This window comes from Silene latifolia, unplaced genomic scaffold, assembly GCF_048544455.1.
Source record: "Silene latifolia isolate original U9 population unplaced genomic scaffold, ASM4854445v1 scaffold_124, whole genome shotgun sequence".
NCBI classification, from domain to species: Eukaryota; Viridiplantae; Streptophyta; class Magnoliopsida; order Caryophyllales; family Caryophyllaceae; genus Silene; species Silene latifolia.
This window is the reverse complement of record NW_027413129.1, coordinates 327,734-350,387: the sequence shown is the minus strand read 5'-3', so window position 1 is coordinate 350,387 and position 22,654 is coordinate 327,734. Positions and strand designations below refer to the sequence as shown.

Below are 22,654 nucleotides of genomic sequence, written 5' to 3'. Positions count from 1 at the left end.
TTATACGGATATCTCGTAGGACACAATTGTGACATCGACGTGGAGTCCTAAATGTTTTATAACATTCGGTGCTAGGTCGTGGATAGGACCTCCATGGTGATCCTAAGAGTCGATTATTTTGACTATCGACTGTCTCTTGAGACTACGGCAGATTTTGGGTGACTTTGGTTTCTTTCTCACGGTCATCCGTAACAGGGGGCCAAGTAGATTTTTTCTGGGTCATTTCATGCTGTGCTTAGATCGGAAGGAGTCGAGTTGAAGGAAATATTCAGCCTTTATCAGTACTCGATATTTCTCGGGGCCACTCGAGGAGTCAGAATCGAAATGCATGGCCATGCTCGGATACGGATTCGTTTTATCAGTTAAGTTACTCTCTAGTCGGGGAAACCACTCTTGATCCAGATCGATTGTAAAATACGACCTTTGCGGATCCGGATCTGCAAATTGTTTTACATTGAGTGGGAGAAATTCTAAATGAATATGAGAATCGGTTATCGCACATACACTTGTACGGACAAGTAGGAGTTTGTTGGAGCTGTGTCCTCCAGTTAGTGCGGATAACGTCATTGCACGTACACTTGTACGGACAAGTGGGAGCTTGTTGGGGTTGGTGTCCTTAACAATTAGTGCAAGGACTTACAAATCTCTAAAAGGATCAAAGGGCATACTTTTGGTATTATTATCGGTTGATCCACGTTTATCAATAACGGTTGGCTTGCTAGATAAGTTTGACGTTATTGTCATACGGATGGCGGTGATCAACTGGTCCCTAAAAGTCACACCTATAGGATACGTTTGAGAGATGTGACAAAGATGAAAAATACAGTCATATTGATGCCTAATATGACTAACCGGTTAGTCGGAGTTATTGACTAGTAATTAGTCAAACGCGATGTTGAGATAATTATTTAATACGGATTAAATAATCATGGCGAAAACGAATTAAGCGGTTAATTTGAAAATTGAATATAAGCAATTATATTTAATTAATGTATATTGAATCAATCAATTATACAATATTGTCTTTGTCGGACACGTATTAATATATCGACTGAGTCGTGTTACTAGTTGATATTTTAAACCGATAACCGATGACGATTTATAATTGAAAACCCGTCGTATACATTTTAGCGAGACGAGTCGGACCATGAGTTAAAATGAGGAGAAAGTGGAAAGCCCACTCACTCCCCATGAAACCCACGGACCGAGTGAACAAAAGGGAGGGCATCTCTCTTTTGCAAGTGATCATCTCATTTTTACAGAAACTAGGGTTTTGGAGATTATTCCTCTGAAACCTAGATCTCACATCAGAAAACCTCACAAAATTCTCTCAATATTGCAAGGCAATTAGAGAATTCTTTCTAGCACAAGGGGCATAGTCTCAGACGGTCTTGGGTGCAACGATTAGGAGGAAATCTACTTTGATTTCTGTTCATTACGCCGCATTTCAAAGGACCCGAGGTTGATTCTTGTTCCTTATCGTTTCTCTATTATATTTATGTTTTATGACGATAATCGCATGTTAAATTTACGTTATAGTCCTAAATTTAAAGGGTCTTATACGGATATTACCCTACAAGCCCACACTTCCATTACAATCAAGCTTGCCGACGGGACAATCAAATCTCCAAATGGGATTCTCAAGGATATCATGGTTCAAATTGGTAAGGTTTCAATTCCTACCGATTTTGTTGTATTGGACATCCCTATGGGACGACGCTCTCGTATCATTCTTGGTAGGCTATTCTTGGTCACGGGAGGAGCCGTCATAGACGTCAAAGAGGGACGATTGTCATTCAAAGTCGGGAAGGAAAAAGTTGAGTTCAAGCTACCACATGCTTCAAAGAAAACCGTGGTTCAAAACATGTTTGCCGTGGAAACTTTAGAACTCCATGAGAATGAAGAAGATGAGAACATGGAATTCTTGATTGCTTGTGAGTCAAAAGTTGATGATGAGCCACCGGATAAGTTCTTTGAAGAAGAAGTGAATGGTAAAGATAAGTGTGGGGAAAAGGACAAGACTTGGGAAACCGAGTTCGATTCTAGCACCAATGCCCCTCCAAAATCAAAATCGGGAATTGAGAAGAAGAAGCCAAAGAGATGGAGGAAGAGATCGAAAGGAAAGAGGGTATGTGACCCTAGTGTTGACAAAGAGACTAAGGAAAAGCTTGAAGAAGAAATGAACCGAAAATGGAAAGAAGTTCAAGATGCCATGGGTAAGTTGCATGCTTTGATGATGAAGAACAAGGGTCCATGTGTTGTTGATCCTTGTATTGAAGGTAGAAGGTTGGTGGGATCTCGGGATATTGATCCCGGTTGAATGAAGTCCTTGAATGAAGAGGTTTGGTGGAGTTACTTAAGAACCACCGCAATGTATATATTCTCCTTCTCTTTAATTAAGTTTTTACCGCATTTTGCATTTAGTGACATGATTCGATTATGAGCTAATCTAAATTAGCTCTCTTTGCATTCATATAGTATAACTTGCATCATATTTCAATATTGCATATAGATTAGATCATGCATTGCATACCTATTTGAAAATCACTAAAAATTTGAAAAATCAAAAAATCAACAAAAACATGTATTTCATTTCCGAATTTCCTCCACACATTTATTTCCATTGGAAATATGTAAATAAATAAGTGTGAGGAGGAAATTCCATCATTTTAAAAATACAAAAACATGTTATTTATTTCCAAATATTCAAAAAAATCCAAAAACATGTTCTTTAATTTCGAAAAATTCAAAAACCACCAAAAATATGTTGTTTATTTTTCCTTCTCTCCCTATACTTTGTTCCATTGAGGATAATGTAAATTTCAAGTGTGGGGAGGGAAATATCCACTTTGTGAATATTTTCTATATTTGTTCATATCATTATATACTTGTAAATTTAAGAAAAATCAAGAAAATGCCTAAAAATCGAAAAAAAAAATTCAAAATTCCAAAAATATTGCATTGTATATATATGTTTGGCTAACCTTTGGCATATGCATTGACCATTTGAGGCAATAAGGAGCTAGAAGTCGCTTGGTAAACTCGTTCTAATCTCTTACTCCTTTACCGTTCTTTCTTTATATATCTTGCATATTTGAAGGAGGATGGGAAATTTTTGTGCCTTGGATGTTCCTTCTGGGAACTTTTGGATTGTTGGTGTTGATGTGTTGCTAGGATTAGTCAAACTTGTTGCACGTTTTAATTCATGTTTGTTTAATTTCCGCATGCATTGTGTCTTGTATATATTTGTTTGTGCTTAAATTGCGTTTACATTGAGTTTGTGAATACGTGTTTTCAAAAAATGTGGTCTAGGGAGGGATTATGATACCCCAATGATGAGTTATGTCTTGACTATGCCTTCCCCCTCCCCGTGGCTCACACCCGTGTCACATGGTTAGCATATGAAAAAAGGGCATGTCCACCAAGTTTTAGCCGCCTTGTGAGACCGAAAGGACCTTAGGCTAGACCTAGACCTAAACCTAGACCTAACTACTCAAATGTGACGATTAGAGCCTCCTAGGGTCGGTGCATTCATACCCGACCCCCACTTAGGATAGTGAGTAGGTCTCCTCGCGAGACGTGTTATGTCTAGACGCATAAGTGTGTCATTCCGTCCTTAGGCCATGATTTGCATTTCATTTTTTGTGCACAAGTTATGATAAAATTTGTTTTCACATGCATATGAACCTCACATAGCCAAATTGCCTTGTTTTGTCCCTTCCATTATCTCCCTTTTTGATTCACCCCCTTTGAGCCTCAACCTATTCATTTGGCAAACTCACTAAAATAGCTACATCCCATAACCACCCTTCCTTGATCAAGAATTGGTCGGTATTGTCGTAGTGTTGTAGGAGGTGATTTGGGTCATAATGGTGGATAGTATACATATCCACTTGGGTTGGAACTTGGTATGCATTTGGCATTGTATATAATTAAGAGGTTTTGAAAAAGAAATGAAAAACAAAATAGAAAAGTGAAAAAGTTGTGAAAAATTCAAAAAAAGAGTTGGTTGTTTTGTATATATTTGTGTTAAAAGAAGAAAAAGGCAAGCAACACCCCTCCTCATCATTAAACGGGGCTCGTTGCTAAATAAAGGGGCAAATTGATGTTTTTCCAAAATGAGTCGGGTTTATACAATTTTTGCATGACTTGGGAAACCGGGTTTTTGTTAGGGTGTAGACGTTACCATTTGTTGAAATAAGAGTAGTACTCTCAAATTTTTCCAATTTGAGTTGGGTTTATGCAATTTTTGCATAGTTTTGGTGATCCATTCTATGTTAGGGCATAGACGTGTCTCAAGTGTTGCAATAAGGAAAGGGATGTGATGTGTCGATAATTCTTGATTTGAACTCCACATATCCAAACGGTGCTTACACCAATCTCGTTCCGTCCTACTCCTTAGCCCCATTACAACCCTTATTTCATGGCTTGCGCATTGTTACATTTTGCATCCCATTTGGACATAGGACTGTTTTACACATTAGATTGTGGACACGTTCTCACGAGTCGTAGTAGGAGAGTGTTTGGCTACTTTTTGTGCAAAAACACCCGGTCTTTAAATGAGTGACGAGTGAAATCCATGAGGTTGTCGATGGTCTAAGTCCCCTTAGTCATGGGTCTCTTTTGGTTGAATCTTACGCGTGTCATGTCATTCTTGGAGGGCTAGCCTTGCTTCCCCTTTTCCCCGCCTTAGAATGTGTTTCTTTGACTTGTGTGAACATATTTGGGTTGCTTTTGCCACGTTTAGGGAGTTGGCACCTCGTTGAAGTTTTGAGACGGTTTCACCTAACCTAGACCTTTCAATTTTGAAGCAAAACCCCGCTTAGATGAGGAAAGTGGGTGACTTTTTGTTAGATGCATTCTATTACTTGCATATGTCCTTACATGTTGGATGCATCGCCATTTTGGCAAGACCCCACTTCCCTTGCAAGGAGGCACTTTACCTCATAAGTGTCTCGTTGTGAGTTGAAGGGACGGAAAAGGCCCGTTAATTGCCTCTCATCGGATATTATTAGTTTAGCTATTCTTTTATATTAAGGGTCATAGTTTAATTTAAATGAGCTTACTCAAGGACGAGTAAAGTTTAAGTGTGGGAAGATTTGATAAGTATAATTTTAATGTCATTTTACCCCATATTTAATCATTTATTCCGACTCGATTTTGTATACTTAAATGATTAAATAGCTCATTTATTTACTAATTTATAATAATTAGTTGCATTAGTTATATTTAATAATTAGTCGGATCTTAATAATATTAATATTTAATAATTCGGTTTTATTTATCGCGAATAGATATATATATATTTATTAATGTATTAGCTTTACCATAAATGTTATATAAATAATGCCTTGCTTTTGTGTTAATCGATTTTGTAGGAAACGGGTTCGTGAATAAAAGAGAGTGTGAACAAGACGGGTTGAGACGGGTCAAAGAGAAAAATCGAAACAAATGAAAAGTCAACCAGTGACTTAACATTTGGCCATCACCATCGTCTCTCATTTCGATCACCACAAACACCATCAATTCATTTCCACCACCTTCATCACTCACCATTAATATACACAAATTCATACCACCATTTATACTTCATCATCTCCTCTACCTTCACTCCACCTGCCTCTCACACCAAGACTCGAACCGCATCTCCATCACCAACACCTCGGTTTGGTTCCGAAACAGACCTCATCTACCTCGCCATTCACCAAAACAATCAGCAGCAATAACTCACTCCATAGCCGCCATTATTACCACCATCGACATTCACCAACCTCCGGCCACCCAACACCTCATTCATCATCACCACTGATCTGCAACTGCAACTGATTCGACAACCGTCAAGTGCTTTGTTTCGAACCCAGAAACCGACCTCCTTAACACAAGCAGCAGCTGGTAACAACTCCACTCTCCTTCACCAATTCGAATTCGGCACCGAAATCCGACATCGGGGTTGCTCAATTCGTCCACCACCATTATCACCTCCAATCCGCCATACCAGCCACCATCTCGCCACCACAAGTCGAAACCCAACCATCCGTGACAACCACAACCCCATCGTCATATCACAACAACCACCATAGCTCGAATCACCCGCCACCGCTGCTACTTGAACTCGGAATCAAAACCAAGTCAAATAGAAGCAATTGGGTTTTAAGCCGGCCAACTGGCTGCCGCCTCACCGGCTCTCATTCGGCAATAATTCTCAAGATGGTCCTACGTCGGTCAACCGTATGCCGATCTCTCAACCGACTCTAAATCCTATCAATTTCACCTCAAGTTTACAGCGGGTTTTGTGCCGGTGCACAGCCGGCGGCCGGTGAGCCGGCTGAGACCCATGTTGCTGCGATTTTTGTGTGTTGTTGTTTCCCCCCCCCCCCCCCCCTTTTCTTTTGTTTATTTTGGTCCATTTTTTTTGTTTGAATTCGATGGTCTGAGTGTCGTGTAATGTGGGTTTAGGTGAGGATGAGAGGATTATTAGTATTAGTAAGCTTATTATTATTATTAATATTATTATTAGTTAATATTATTATTAGAGGAATATAAAAGAGACCACTCCCTCACAATATTACATATACCATAATTTAGAATAGAAATGAGATTAGTTCATTTTCTCCTCTCAAATAGTTTAGAACCCTAGAAATTATTTTCCTCTCTTCAATTTTCCTAGACTCAAGTTGTAATCTTTATTAAAAATTAATGCAATTCTTCTTTTGTTCATTCAAGTTCTTCAATTTCCAATAGTTTACATTTAGTCTTTTGGGTTGTATTTGGAAGACAAGAAGAAATTCATCTTCCATTATTATCCAAACTTGTTCCTTTCCTCTTAGTTGGTATAATTCTCATCTTTTGTTTACATTTACTTCATTTGTTTACATTTCTTATGTTGTTTAATCATTATTCATCTAAAGTAGTAATCTTTATCATGTTTACAATGTTTACTTGTGTTTTGTTGCAATTTGTTGTTAATTTCTCACCCATGAACATGAGTGAGTAGTCTTATCTAAGGTCATGGGGGATCTTGGGTGATTAAAAGGGTGAATTTGGGTTGTTAACCTTTTGAATTGGGTAATTAATTGGTCTCACTCTTATGCATATGAAGTGTTCGATGAAATGTTTGAACGAAAGTTTGAGTCTTTCATTAGCATGTTTAACTTATCTTGGTGCCTATGCTATTAGATAGTCTTTATGCATGTTTGTGATGAGTTTGTCTCAACTAAGTGAAAGTTTGTTTGTAAAACCTTACTCCCATACCTATGAAATGTTTGATGGATTGTTTAAATGAGAGTTTGAGTCTTTCATTATCATGTTTAGTCTATCCTAGGTCGAAAGACAATGGAAGGCCTATATGGCATGGTCGAGACGAGTTTTTCATACTAAGTAAATGCTTGTTGGTTAGCTCTAATTGACTAAGAAATTAGGATCATTCATAGGCCTTTATCATTACCCATTTCTTGTTAGCAACCTTCTCTTCCCCGACTTACCCAAGTGAACCCAAAGACCTTAGCTTTCATTCATTTGATTAGAAGCAATTTCATTTAGTTTAACTTTATATCTCATTTGCATCTTAGTTTACAATTAATCAACCTCTTATTTTTATTTGGCTAAACTAAAGACTTAAACCGACCAAGTATCTAACCCCCGCCATCTTTGTGTTCGACACCCAACTAAATACTACTTTTTATTTGGGTTTTATAAATTATTTTTGATTGGGAAATGACGGCAAATCCCTATATCAATATTTTAATTACTATTGATAGTAGGCAATATTCTCTAACAATATTTTTAAGCTCTTAGATCAATCGTAAATTTATTTTTTAAAATTTTGAAAAATAGTTTTGACTACTTCTAAAACAATACTTTCTTCTTATCCTTTCTGAGTTATGACGTATAAGTTTTTTTAATATTCTTCTAATAATAATATTGTAAATATGTTATTTTCATTTTAAAGTTTCTCGTCTTTTTTTTGGGGGGGGCATCAATATGTTCACATTTACAAAATTTTATATTGAGACTTGAGAGTAAGATATTACCTACGTAATTTATATGAAGGAATGAATATTATTGGCATATGCACACACACACGTTAGCTTAACATCCATGTGCTTTGTGACTTAGGATATAACATGAGTTTACTAACAAGTGTTGCTTCAACTTCCCATGTACATCAAACGACCGAAGAGTATATACAGTCATCATTTTCGCCAGCTTCTACAACTAAAGGTTTGCAACGTCTATTATTTTACTTATTTTTTATGCTTACTTATTTTTTATGCTATTTGGCATACTGACTAACGTAGCTTAGATATTACGTACTCCTACTTATTTTTAAATGATATTTTTCATGGTGGTAAAAAACCCCAAAAAAATCTTATGTACTTCCTCTGCCAACTCTATGTCCAAAGTGTGGTGCAAAGCTATTTAGGAATGAAAGTATAAACTTTTGTTGTGGTCAAGGAGATATTAGACTTGCAAACACTTCTGTTCCGGAAGTTCTACGACATCTTTTCTTGGGAAATGATATAAATGCAGTTAATTTTCGTAAATATGTAATGTTCAACAACAGTTCTTTCGCTTTTACATCGTATGGAGTTAAAAAAGACCACACACTTACGCATAGGAACCGCGGAATCTACACTTTTCGTGTTCAGGGACAGTTTTATCACTTCATCAATGACATGCTTCCTACTCAAGAACAGCCACGATATATCCAACTATATTTTTTTGATACGGACATTGAGCTATGGCAGCGCATGCAAATTGATGAAGATTTAAGTCATATTGTCGTAGCAACATTAATGCGGATTATGAATGCAAATCCATATGCGACTTTCTTTCGCTCATTAAGAAAGCTTAATATAAGTGAGGAAAGTCGTATTGTCATTCGAGCCGATCCAACGCATGACCAACGTACTCATAATGCACCTTTAGCATCTCAGGTCGCAGCTATTTGGATTGAAGATGGAGGTTCATCAGAGCCTCTAAGACATGATATTGTCGTTTATGCTAGGTCGGGTTATAGCCATCATGTACTACACTATTACGCTTGTTATGACCTTCTACGGTATCCACTTTTATTCCTTAATGGTGATACAGGATGGCATCGCCGTGTATACAAATACAATAATTCACGACGACGTCGTGAACCATGTTCAACTTTCCCTATAAACGAAATTTTGATTCAGACTGCAGACGATTTGCTTGAAGCAGAAAAAAAAGGTATGTTTTAAAATATTATATAAATGTTTTTATTTACTATAACAAGTACACGCTTACATTAAGTACAAATTTATTATTATTGTTTTTTATTTTCTCAGCTGCGAACTCTTCAGAATCGAAAAAAAAAAAGATTTTATGTCGAGAGTATTATTGCTATCGTTTGCAGATATGTCCGAATGATTCTTCAATTTTACTGCGTTGTGGTCGACTTCTTCAGCAGTATGTTGTTGACATGTATATTAAACTGGAATCAACTCGCCTTGATTTCATTAGGGGTAATCAAAGTGCTATTCGAGCAGAGCTTTATCAAGGTGTGATTGATAGTTATAACGTAGGCCAAACTCATGGTACTCATATTGGAAATTCTTATATCCTGCCTGCAAGTTTCACAGAGTGTGGACGCGATTTGCGTTGTCGCTACCTTAGTTCTATGTCCATGGTTCAACGTTATGGCAAGCCAGATATATTTCTTACCATGACATGCAATCCAAGATGGCCTGAAATAGAACACGAATTACTTCCGTTTGAGGAAGCGCAAAACAGACCTGATCTTGTTACGCGTGTTTTCAGAGCAAAGCTCATTGAGGTCAAGAAAGAAATTGTAGAAAAAAAACTATTCGGCGCTGTTGATGGATACGTATATGTGGTAGAATTTTAAAAGAGATGTTTACCACACGTACATTTCCTTATCATACTAGATGCGGTTAGTAAAATACGTTCTCCAGATCAATATGATGCATTTGTGTGTGCTGAAATTCCGTGTGCTACTGATAACCCTCATCTTCATAGTGTTGTTCTGAAGCACATGATGCATGGCCCGTGTGGTAGAGACTTCTCTTCGAATCATTGCATGAAGAATGGTAAATGTAAAAACCATTATCCTCGTGATTATGCAGACATCACAACAAATACCCACAATTCATACCCTATATATCGAAAGCGTGGGAATGGTAGATCTGCTACAGTTCGTGACGCTCAACTCGATAATAGATGGGTAGTGCCATACAATCCTTTTTTGTTGGCAAAATATGACTGTCACCTGAATGTAGAAGTTTTCTCAACAATAAAAGCAGTCAAGTATTTGTATAAATATATTTATAAGGGCCGTGATCGTGTATCTTTTACAGTAGCAGATGACAACGACCAACATAAATATGATGAGATAAGTGCTTTTCAGTCTGCAAGGTGGATATCACCACCTGAAGCAATGTGGAGAATCTATAGATTTTGCTTAAATGAGATACATCCTAATGTAGTTACACTACAAGTACATCTTCAGAACGTGCAAACTGTATTATTTCGGTCGTTCGAGCGACTACAAAACATAGCCGAAGACGATGCCAGAAAGAAGACGATGTTAACAACTTTTTTTAAAGAAACCAGATGGATTCTTATGTACGTACACTATTATATCAGCAATTTCCAGAACATTATCTATGGCTTGGGCAAAAGGATGAAAAGATTTGGCTTCCAAGAAGAAGAGGCTTTGCTCTTGGTAGGTTAGTATATACAAATCCAACGGAAGGCGAGGCATACTATTTACGTCTTCTACTTGCAAATGTCAGAGGCCCGCGTTCGTTTGAGGAATTGCTTATAGTACTAAATATTGTTCTCCCTTCTTTTACAGAGGTCGCATATAGACGAGGGCTTCTGGAGGATGATGATTCTATCGAAAACGGTTTGGGCTGAAGCTCATCGTTTTCAAATGCCTTTTGCTTTGAGACGACTTTTTGCCACTTTACTCATTTACTGTTCGCCAAAGAGTCCTAGGCTTCTATGGGATAGATTTTTACCCGCGTTATCTGAAGACTACAGTTTAGCATTCCCTGAAAAACCAAGGAAGGTTTTAAATCTCACGCTTAAGAGTATATGTTACATCATCGAGTCAATGGGCAAAAACTTCACTGATTTTGACTTTAGAGGCCTTCAAATAGAAGATGATGAAGCAGACAATTGAAGAATGAAAGAAATCGATGAAGAACTCAGTATTCCTTTTACATCTGAAGAACTTAATGCACTCTCATTGTTGAATGTTGAGCAGTTACATACAATATAATTAACAATAGAGTTCTTGTAAAAAAAAAACTGGAGCTTTCTTTGTAGATGGCCCAGGAAGTACAGGTAAGACTTTTCTTTACTCTACATTGCTTGCGCATTTGAGAAAAAGAGGCATTATTGCCCTTGCAGTTGCCAGCTCTGAAATTGCAGCATCAAACATTTCTGGTGGCGGAACAGCTAACTACCGATTCAAAATTCCTCTTGATATCGACCAGAATCAGAGTACTCAGATATCAAAACAAAGTACAGTTGCTGAATTAATTCGAGCATGTAGAATAATCATCTGGGATGAGGCGCCAATGGCTAAAAGACAATCAATTGAACATTTTGAAAGGACAATGCGTGATATTTGTTCAAAAGACTTACCCTTTTGAGGAAAAGTTTTTGTGTTTGGAGGAGATTTTAGGCAAGTACTTCCCGTAATGCTAAAAGGTACACTTCGTGAAGCTCTCGATGCAAGCTTGGTAATGTCTCCGCTATGGGCGCTGCTTGAAAAGATGCACTTAACTCTTAATATGCGTGCGATTACTGATCCACTTTTTTGCGAGTTTGTATTGAGCATTGGTGAAAATCGACAGCCTTATGAGAATGGCAAAGATATAACATTACCAAGAGCTATTGTATTAGCCAAGAATCAGAAGTCTCAACTTTTGCAGCAATTGATTGAAACGATCTGTCCAGATATACATCATGTTAACTTGAACCCGCTCTTAACGACAAAGAGAGCTATCTTAACTCCGAAAAACGATGATACAGAAACCATAAATTCCATCCTGGTTTCAAAGCAACACGGTGAAGCATTTGAGTATCACGGTTTTGATGAGGCCGTTGATATAACTATTGAACAATATCCTATAGAATTCTTAAATACTCTAAATCCTGGCGGCCTTCCACCACATCATTTAGTGCTAAAGAAAAATAGTCCGATTCTTTTATTAAGAAATCTTGATCCGACTTCCGGACTATGCAACGGGACAAGACTCATATGCAAAGCATTTTCCAAAAATGCTATTGATGCTGAGATTGTTGTTGGACATCATAAGGGGGGAGAGTTTTTATTCCTAGAATACCTCTCCAGCCATCTCCAACAGATAAGTATCCTTTTAATTTTAAAAGAAAACAGTTTCCCATCAAGCTTAGTTTTGCGATGACAGTTAATAAATCGCAAGGCCAGACATTGGATAAAGTTGGCATTTACTTACTACAACCAGTTTTCTCTCATGGGCAATTATATGTTGCACTTTCTCGTGCTAAAAGGAGCGTTGATGTTGTTGTTGTAATCGTCTCGCAAAACTCGACCGAAGAATCTATTAAAACCAAAAATATTGTATGCTATGAGATATTGCATCGAGCAGGCATTTTATGAAGTTTATATAAAAAAAATTTCATGTAAAGTATATGTATTGTTTGTATGATGTCGTTGTATCTATTTCTCAGTGTTACAGATGTAATTTACAATGTCATATATGTTGTTATTTTTAAGTACTTGTAGTTTTATATATATTTTTTTTTATATTTCGTGCTTTTCTACATCAACTCTTAAACTATAGAGATATTTATCATTATATTTCAACAAATTCTAAAATTTGATTTACTATCAGTAGAAAAAAAATTATCAAAACAAAATTTATTCCCGTCCAGCATTAAAATGTGTAGAATTATATTATCCACAAACGGCTTTTTTTTTGTTTGGTTGGCTTGTTCTGTCGCATCTACCACATCAGTCATCACAAGATAAGATCCACATAAATGAGTCGTCTTTTAAATATGATATGATATATATATATATATATATATATATATATATATATATATATATATATATATATATATATATATATATATATAGGGTCGGGGTCATGTGCGAACTAAAGTACGGTGCGAACCGTACGAACTGTCAATGTCATCCTAATATTAAAACAACCAGTGGTCCAAATTATAAATCTCACTCCACGCATAACAATCACACCCCACCACCTTTGTTTCTCTTTCCTTCCATCACCATCAGGCGTCCTCCAAGGGGTCAATCTCACCTATGCCGGAGAGCACAGTTCACCGGCGGAGCTGACCGGACTTATCCCTCCGGCAAAACCCGACCTAACGTAATATCCGACGGACCACCCTCTCATCTTCATTATTAACACCCCAACACCTATCTCCAGCTACCGACGACCACCGGAACACCGGAAGTCGACTACCGATGCTGAGTCAAAAAGTGCCCTTAATCTCATTGTTGATATATCACGTTCTTTTGTTGCCAATTTGTTGATGAAATTAATGTAATTTGGCTCTTGTTTTATTTCATTGGTATATGAACACGATTTTGCCCTCTTTTTTTCAGACTTTTTTTCGAAAATTAGACGCCTTTGAGGGTGTTTTATGTTGACAAATCTATCAGGTTGTATCATGGATGAAAATGTTTACATCTTTCTTCTTGTTGTTTTGTCCTAACTTCGATCAATGTGCCTTTAAATCATGAAATTCTTAATTTTTTCTTTCTTTGTGGAAAGGATCTTTCTGTCTTTTGCAGATAAATTCTTAATTTTGAAGGATTTTTAATGAAAGAAGCCCATATCTTTCATGAGTAAGATGTTTTTTAGGCTGAATGATATGGCAGGTTCTCTTGTTTTCTTTTTTTCTTTTTTTAATTTTTTTTATTTCAATAGCTTTGCCTTTAAATCATTTGATTCTTAATTATTGTCTATTTTGCTTTGGAAAGTTGGCTTCTTTCATCTTATTTTGAATGTTGAGGCCTTTTTTTAATATTTGTATCTAACAAGGTCAAGATGTGTATCTATACAGTTTTTAAAATGTATTCGGAGATAAAAAAAATTTATCCAACCATTTAAAGGAGTTTATTTAGCAAACAAAAGATATGTATCTAGTAACTTATATGAATGTATCTAGTAATTTAAGAGTGCTATCTATTTGTATCTAGTAACTTAAAAAAGTGTATCTAGCTAACTAAAGTAATGTATCTAGAAACTTAAGAAAGTGTAACTAGCAAACTAAATGTATGTATCTAACAATTTAAATGAGTGTATGTAGCTAACTAGGGGAATGTATCTAGCAACTTAAATGAGTGTATCTAGCTAGCTAAAGGTACGATCTAGTAATTTAAAGGAGTGTATCTAGCAAGATAAGGAGTTGTATCTAACAACTTAAAAAAGTGTATCTAGTAATTTAAAAGAGTGTATCTATCAAAACAAAGGGTTGTATAAATGTAGTAATACTCTAACAGTGATATTCATGCAACCCACAAGGCCCAAATCCCTCATAAATAACCAAAGCCCAAATTTCTCAAAATCCAACTAAATATTCTACGCCCTCTTTTTTCTTTCACCGTTTTGACCTGCCGTCGCCGGTATTCCGGCAGCCTATGACTCATCCCAACTCCGGCTGCCCCCACTCATATATATCTACTTTTGTCCTACCATCCACACTACCTCCCTTGCTCATCTACAACCACGCCACCGCCGTTAATTAACTAATGTCAATCTCAAAATGTTTGTGATTTTAATGTTGGATCTACTAAAAACAAAGTTATATTTCGAAAAAATTAATTGTTATAATTGACAAATCGGAAAAATTAGAGTCAAAAAACGTCTTTTGATAGCGGAAATGATTCCGATGGTGGTCAGGGCGGTGGCATGTCGGAGTTCCGGTGGCCAGCGATACCGAAACATAAGTGTCAGTGACAAGGTGGTGTCGATTGTGGTTTTGATGAGGTAGCTGGTTGTGGACGGGGAAGCTCATGGACGTTTTCTGATAGTTTTCTGATAGTTTCAGGATTGCTGTCGACATGTCTGTCGCCAATGGTGAGTCTCAAGGAAATGCCTGCAAAAAATCCAATATTAGACAGAATTGTTTACGTCTGATAAAATGTTTACTGTCTAACAACGGTAGCTGGGAAAGAAACTTACAAATACCAAACCATTTTTAGTGAACTCTTGACCCACAACACTAAATTGGCATCTCGTTGACAGGAAAAGTTCCATGTACGCGCTCTTGTCTACCAGTGCAGCGATTCCACCATTTTTAGGGCCCTTCAATAGGGCTTCAGCACAATCTTCTTCAGACTTCAGAGAAATAAGATGGGACGCGGGAACTTTGAGCTCGTCTTTTAGATAATCATAAACATAAGACCCATCTCGTCATCTCGATATCCTATAGGTTCATCGCTTGCTATCTAACTATGTATATCTTTTACATGAGAAGAAAGTTGTTGGACAGTCAGCATGGACGTCAGACTAGCAGTGTAGAAAGTTGCTAGCAAATATAATTTTTAAGTTAGTAGATACATAATTTTTGCTAGCATTATACACTTTTTAAGTTGTTAGATACACGTATGCAACCCTTTCGCTTGCTTGATACACTTCACTTAGATACATATGTTTAGATAGCTAGATACACTCCTTTACGTTGTTAGACACAAACCTTTGTGTTGCTAGATACACTCTTCAAAATTACTAGATACGTTCTTTAAAATTACTAGATACAACCCTTTGCGTTGATAGATACACTCTTTTAAATTACTAGATACACTTTTTTAAGTTGTTAGATACAACTCCTTATCTTGCTAGATACACTCCTTTAAATTACTAGATCGTACCTTTAGCTAGCTAGATACACTCATTTAAGTTGCTAGATACATGCCCCTAGTTAGCTACATGATAGGACAAGAGTTGGTCGTCACACATCCATCAAACACATTTATAATACTCAACAAACAACTAGTTAGCGGTAAGTCGAGGTCGATCCATGGGACGGCGTGCTTTGGGTTCTAAGTCTATCTATCTCAATTTATGCTAGTGTCACAATTTGGTTGGGTTTGTAGTTGTGTCTAAACTAATGCAAGCAATATGGTAAAACAAGCAATAAAAGGAAGGATGTAAACAAATGATTAAAAGTGCTAGGATATCATGGGGTCATGGGGGATTCATGGTGTTGATCATACAAACATGTTTACAAGGTTGCAAGCAATTAATGTTGTGGAGGAACCGGGTTGGGTTATATCTTACGGTTCTTAGGAAGAGTTGGGTCCGGAGCGAATTGATTAGATTGTACGACACCTACAAGTCGACTTACTTTCCTCCTAATCAACTTCTATGCATGGTCTAACAAGACTCGAGTTGGTTTATATCTTACGAGTCAAGTTGAGTAGATAAGAGATGGTAAAAATGCAAGGATTCATAGGCTTAGCATTTCATCAAACATAACATGTGCATAAAGTTGACATCACAACAAGCAAGCAATTTAATCATGTGAACATATTAGATTAAGCATGAATCAATCCCATGTTGGTTTCCCCTAATTACCCACTAATCCTAGCTAAAGAAACTACTCACTCATTATCATGGGAAACATGTCATTAATGGTGTCAATCATCACAACAAGTATAAACATGATAATAGAATGAAGAAATGAACAATAAAGATTAAAGAGTAAAGGAATTATACCAACTTAAGATGATCCAAATAATAAAGCAAGAATAATAGAAGAAACTTGATTGATTGATGGAAGGTTGTCAATCTCCCAATAATAACCCAATAATCTTCAATTACCCAATAATAAACTTGAATAATAAACTTGAATAATAATTAAGGAGAGATTAATGTGAGATTTGTGGAAAGATTAAATGATAATCTATTCTAATCTACTCCTAATCTAATCTAAAGGAGGATTTTCTACTATGGAAACTTGATTATCTCTAATAAAACTTGATTAATACTTGATTACAATATTGAAGAGAGGTTTGATTGATATTAACTACACTAATTATTGATAAGAAGAACATGCTCCTCTAATTAGCCTAATGGGGTATTTATAGTGAAAATTAGGGAGGATGCATTAGGGTTAACTAAGGGCTAAACTAGTAATTACACTTTTTAAGTTGAGCAAGGAGGACCCGGTATTTTCTGAGAGAAGGGCTTCTCTTTTCGTAGCTTGAAGAAGACAATCCGTGCTGTGAAGAAATCCGGGCGGAATAAGGTCGGGACGGACGGATTTGGGCGGTGGAATCCGAGCGGATTCTGAGGAACCCGGACGGATTGTTGAGGGGAATCCGAGCGGATTCGAGCATGGGACGCTCGGATTGTGCGGGGGGCCGGACGGACGGATTGTTGACAATCCGCTCGGATTGTCAGTCAGCATAGTAACTTCTTCTTTTCTTCCCTTTTCTTCATAAATTCCTTGGGGATTTCCTTGGGGACTCAAGGATCCTTTCTCAACATTGCTCTTCTATTATGATATGTACAAAGGCCTTCTAATCTTGTCTCTCCTTGATGCTTGGTCATTGAATTCGATCAATTTAGTCTCGTTTTGCCATGAAAATGCAAGATTTTTACTCTTTTCCTACCAAGGGATCAAAATCTCAAAGAATATGCAAAACAAAGAACTAAAGATAAGAAATGACCCAAATAAGCACTAAAAAGCATGGAAACAAGGCTAATTCGGGGGCTAAATATGCGCCAATTATGGTCACATCAAATATCCCCAAACCGAACCTTTGCTCGTCCCGAGTAAAGAGGTGACAAAGACTAGGACCAATACTAACCTATCCTAATAATATAGCCGATATGAGACAATTAGCGGGTCTCACTCCGCCCCTTCAACTCATAACAAGACAACCATGAGGTAGGATGCCTTCTTGCAAGGCAAGGTGGGTCTTGCCAAAATGGCGACACATCCAAACATTAAGCACACAAAAACACATAATGGATGCATCTACAAAAAGAATAGCCACTTTCCTCATCTAAGTGGCGGAAATTATCTACAAGGGAAACAATTCAAGGGTACACAATCCTTCATAGATGCAATTTGTTCAAACTACTAAGCCTAGAAGGATACCAATAAATCACCTCCAAGTTGTGTCAAGCTAGGGTACCTTTGTCCTCAATCGTTAAATGCTTTTGTCAAGAGTAGACTCCCTATGGTGTTAGAAACACTGGAGGATCGCGGAATTCCCCCTCTTGCCTAGACAAGAAGAAGGGTCGTCCCCTCTCTACCATGCACAAAAATGGATATGATGGATAAAGGGATCAATAGATATTTGAGTTTCACTTTTGGGAGTTTGCTTTTGTTTTTGTTTTTCCCCCCAATTTCTTGTGGCATTTGACATTTGAGAACACTTTCTTTGCCATTTCTTTTTGATTTTTGGCATTTCAATACTTGACAACTTTTTTTGCATTTCTTTTTGAACATTTTCAAAGTCACCCCAATTAGTAACGAGGGTGCCTTGTATTTGAAGCTTAGGAGTTCTATTTTTGCTCCTCTTTTTAATTGATGCATTTTTGCAAACTTTCTTTCACTATTGAACTCAAATTGATTTCTTTTTGTGCCCATTCCCTTTTGTTGACAAAATGTATGGTAGAACATGGAATGAATGATGGATGCATGGTTTCAAGGGTCACCTTGGAATAAACGGTAGCCAAGGAGTTATCACACCACAAGGTACTCTTGACTAGGCCTTAAACCATGGGTCAAAGGATACTAGCATGACACATCCTAGGGTGTTTTACAAGTATTCTAACAAGCAAAGTCTTAAGAACAACAAGCATCTACTAGGGCCTATATACACTTGTCAAGCTTCCCAAGTAGACGGTTTCGCAAAAAAAAAATTTTTTCTAACATGCAAACTACATGCCATGATGCAACTAATATATATACATCCTAATGCATATGATTGTACCAACTAATATGCCATATAAACTAAATGCAAGTCCTAAGTTCACATTGTTTTTACCGCATCAATCAAAATAAAGCCACATAGTCATTAACATAAAGAGGAAAAAGGAGATTGGAAAGATCATACCATGCGGTCTTCAATATCCTCATGTCTCGGATGTGGCGTAGTCAATCAATGTGAACAAGGATGAACAAACACAATATATACAATAATATATACAAGTCTACACTACAAAGGAAATGAACTTGTTTTTGGATTTTTCAATTTTTCAAATTTTTATGGTTTTTTGATTTTATGAAATTAAAAGATATATTTTTGGGATTTTTCAAAATTTTTCAATTTTTATCAATTTTTGGAATATAAATTCCCATCCCCCACTTTATTTTGGACATTGTCCTCAATGTACATGTAGGAGTAGGAATAAAGAGGAAATACATGTTTTTGGATTTTTGAGTTTTAGAAATGAAGTACAAATGCAATGATATGATATGAATGAATGCATGCTCTAACTAAATGCAATTCTATATGACATATATAACAAATGAATGCAATCTAAACTATACTATATGATGCATGATTTAAACTATGGTCACTTATGATCAAACCTCCCCAAACCGATTTAAACACTATCTCTAGTGTAGAAAAGAATAGGATTGGTCATTAGTGACTATGCATGAATTCTAATCTATATGCAACTATCTACATGAATCATGTGAGATATATTACAATGCAAACTATACTACATGAACTAACTAATGCAAATGCAATATGAAATATATAATACAAATGCATGCAAAAGCTACACTAAATGCAATGTATATACAAAAGAGAGAGAGGGAGAGATGGGTATCATACAAATGGAAGTGGTGAAGTAGGCCTCTTTCACTCGTCATCCTCATTTTGATCATAGCCATAACCATGAGAGCTTCCGGCTTGATCATATCCGGGTGCTTGGCCCCAATATCCTCCTTGGTCAAATCCTCCTCCTTGACCCGAGTACCCTCCACCTTGGCTAGAATGCCCTCCGTCTCCTCGACCCCAAGCTTGGTCCCCATAATTTGGGAACAAGAGCTCCGGTTGTGCCCAAGAGGGTAAAGGGCCATTAGGGTCAACATACCCTTGTTGAGCCATGTTATAGTATTGGGGGTAGAGGGCCAAGTAGTTGTCTTTCCTTCCTTTATGCACCCCAAGGTCCACTCTATTCATGAGTGCCATCAAATCATTAATACCCGGGGTGTTGGGGATTTCCGGTTGGAATTCGGTATAAGGAGTAGGGTATGGCGGGATGGGTACGTAGGAAGGTGGGCGAATAGGTATTCCCGGCCCTCCACGAGGTGGTTGACGGTGTGGCTCTTCCCTTTGAGGGGGATTATCAAGAATTTGGATTTCAAGGAGGTAGCTTGGTGGAGGAGAGTATGGACTCAATCTTGGGTCAATGCCCGGTATCTTCCATCCCTCAAGGATCATCGAAGTGCATCCCTTGGTGTGCCACTCCACACTCCCATCTCGAGTGTAGTTGCACCATCGGTGACTGTGGAAGATGGTGTGCTCATCAATCAAAGTCCTCCCCTCAAGAGGAATATAGGTTCCTCGGGCATTGAACCCGGGACAAAGGTGTTTGGCCAAAATTGTAATTAGACCTCCCATCACAAAGGTTTTGAGTTGGGTAGTCCCTTGAGCAAAATCATGGAACCTAGTAAGTATCTCAAGTGGCGTGTTGAAGTTATAACGCCTCACCGCTCGAACATTCAAATAAGACTCAAGAAAAGTTAAGTCGATGAGAGTACACCGATCTTGCTCGTACCTCCCATTGATGCAACCGGCTACAAAGCGTTCGGTGAATCGAATCACCGGATGTTGGATAGCAAATGTATAGCAACGCTTTATATGGGTAAAGTCCCTCCCGGAGATAGCCTTCCAAAGGAAGTCCACACTAAAATTATCGGGCTTTTCGGTATAGTCGGTGAGTACTTCAAGACCGAAAACATAGGCAAATTCCTCAAGAGAAAGAACATGGTCTAGGTTACATAACCTAAACTCCATGCCTACATTGTTGTGGGTATCCGCCACAATGCGAAGGCTACTCAAGAATTCAAGGGTGAGACTAAGGTAAGTCTCTTCATGGGCATGGAAAAAGCTCCCAATGCCAAGGCCATTAAAGAACATCTCGGTAGGGTACCTTATCTTAAGGATTTCCAACACCCTAGTATCAACAAATTGAGTAGGTTCGTACTTCTTACCTAGAAGCTCGACGAATTTTTCGCGGTGGTCGTCGGATAGGAAGATCACTTCTTGGAAGTTGTTGAGTTGTTCAATGCCTCCTCTCATTAAGGGTCGGGTGTTCCTTGGTAGTACTACCTCTCGTGGTGTTGAAGAGGTTGATCCCTTGCGCTTCTTCCCGAATGATTCAACCAATTTCTTGGCCTTTCCCTTGGTGTTTGTCAATGGTGCCATTTGGGTGTTGGTGATGGGGGTGTTTTTGAGGATTGGAGGATGATTTTGAGGGTTGAGATGAGTGTTTTAGGGTTTGGTAAGGTGAGGAAATGAGGGAGAAGGGGGGGTGATTATATAGAAGAAGTAGGGAATCCGAACGGATAAGATTGGATCGAACCCGTTTTATCCGAGGGAACAGTACAATCCGAGAGGATTTTAGTCGAGACGGGCGGATTTTGGGGAAAGAAGACGGGCGTCTTTTGTAGAATCCGCACGGATTCTAGAACAGAGAAATTCTTTGGCCGAGAAGCAGGGAAAAGACGGGCGGATTTTGTTCGGGATGCACGGCTTGATCTGGACGGGCGGATTCTCGATAATCCGCACGGATTTTGACACGATTCAAAATCTCGCTTCGGGCGACATACGGGACGGGCGTCCGTGGAGAAGACGGACGGATTATGCAGGGGCGGGCGGATTTCAAAACCCGCACGGATTCTCCTTCAGTTTCAATTTTTGCTTTCCCGTGGGCCCTGGTTGGGCGGATTTGCTAGAATCCGGGCGTCTTTCTGCTTCTTTCCTTCTTCTTCTTTCTTTTTCACGAAACAACATACCCCTTTTCACTGATTTTCTCTTTTTCCTTATCTTTTTCTGAAATTTGCTCATGAAACATGTAAGATGACTCTCTCTCTCTCTCTTCTCTCTCATGCAAGAAATTAAATGCAAATGTAAATGTACAATATTATACAAAGTAAAAGGGTTCAAGAAATATCTTACAAATGGTGGTTTTGAGGTAGGACTCCACCAAACTAGTTCAATTTGTAGAGACTCTTATCCATAGAGCTCAAAGCTCTTAATAAAAGATCAAAAGCTTGTGAACAAGCTCCAAACAAGCACAAGTATGGGTTGCTCAATTTGAATATGAAATTTGGCCAAGGAAGCTTGTAGAATGTTCTTTTTCTTGGCTTCTCCTTAGCGTTAGAGCTTTCCCGATGCTTCAAATATATACACCCATGATTCTTGTTAAAACTAAGCATGAAGTGTGGTTCATTTTCATCCGTGGACTTCCACTTACCAACTTCTTCTTCAATTTTGGTGATGACGATAGCATTTGAATTTATCAATCCTTCATGAGTAGAAGGAGAATTTTCATGACTTTGATGATCGGATACCATAGGAGTTGAAATTATGGGTGCCAAATCTTCACAAGTAGCCTCACGAGCAATTTTCTCTTTAAGCTTTTTTACCAAATAGCTCTTGTAA

General features: G+C 37.8%; 2 protein-coding genes across 2 annotated transcripts; both read left to right on the top strand.

Annotated features, from left to right (window-relative positions):
• Nucleotides 1-8,549: 8,549 nt before the first annotated feature.
• Nucleotides 8,550-11,173, top strand: LOC141637624 (uncharacterized). The gene is made up of 4 exons (XM_074447098.1): nucleotides 8,550-9,216; nucleotides 9,315-9,853; nucleotides 10,019-10,711; nucleotides 10,844-11,173. Exons 1-4 carry the CDS (start codon nucleotides 8,550-8,552, stop codon nucleotides 11,171-11,173), a joined length of 2,229 nt encoding a protein of 742 aa, XP_074303199.1.
• Nucleotides 11,174-11,696: 523 nt separating this feature from the next.
• On the top strand, nucleotides 11,697-12,425 carry LOC141637623 (uncharacterized). Its single transcript, XM_074447097.1, has one exon. It carries the CDS (start codon nucleotides 11,697-11,699, stop codon nucleotides 12,423-12,425), a length of 729 nt encoding a protein of 242 aa, XP_074303198.1.
• Nucleotides 12,426-22,654: the final 10,229 nt, after the last annotated feature.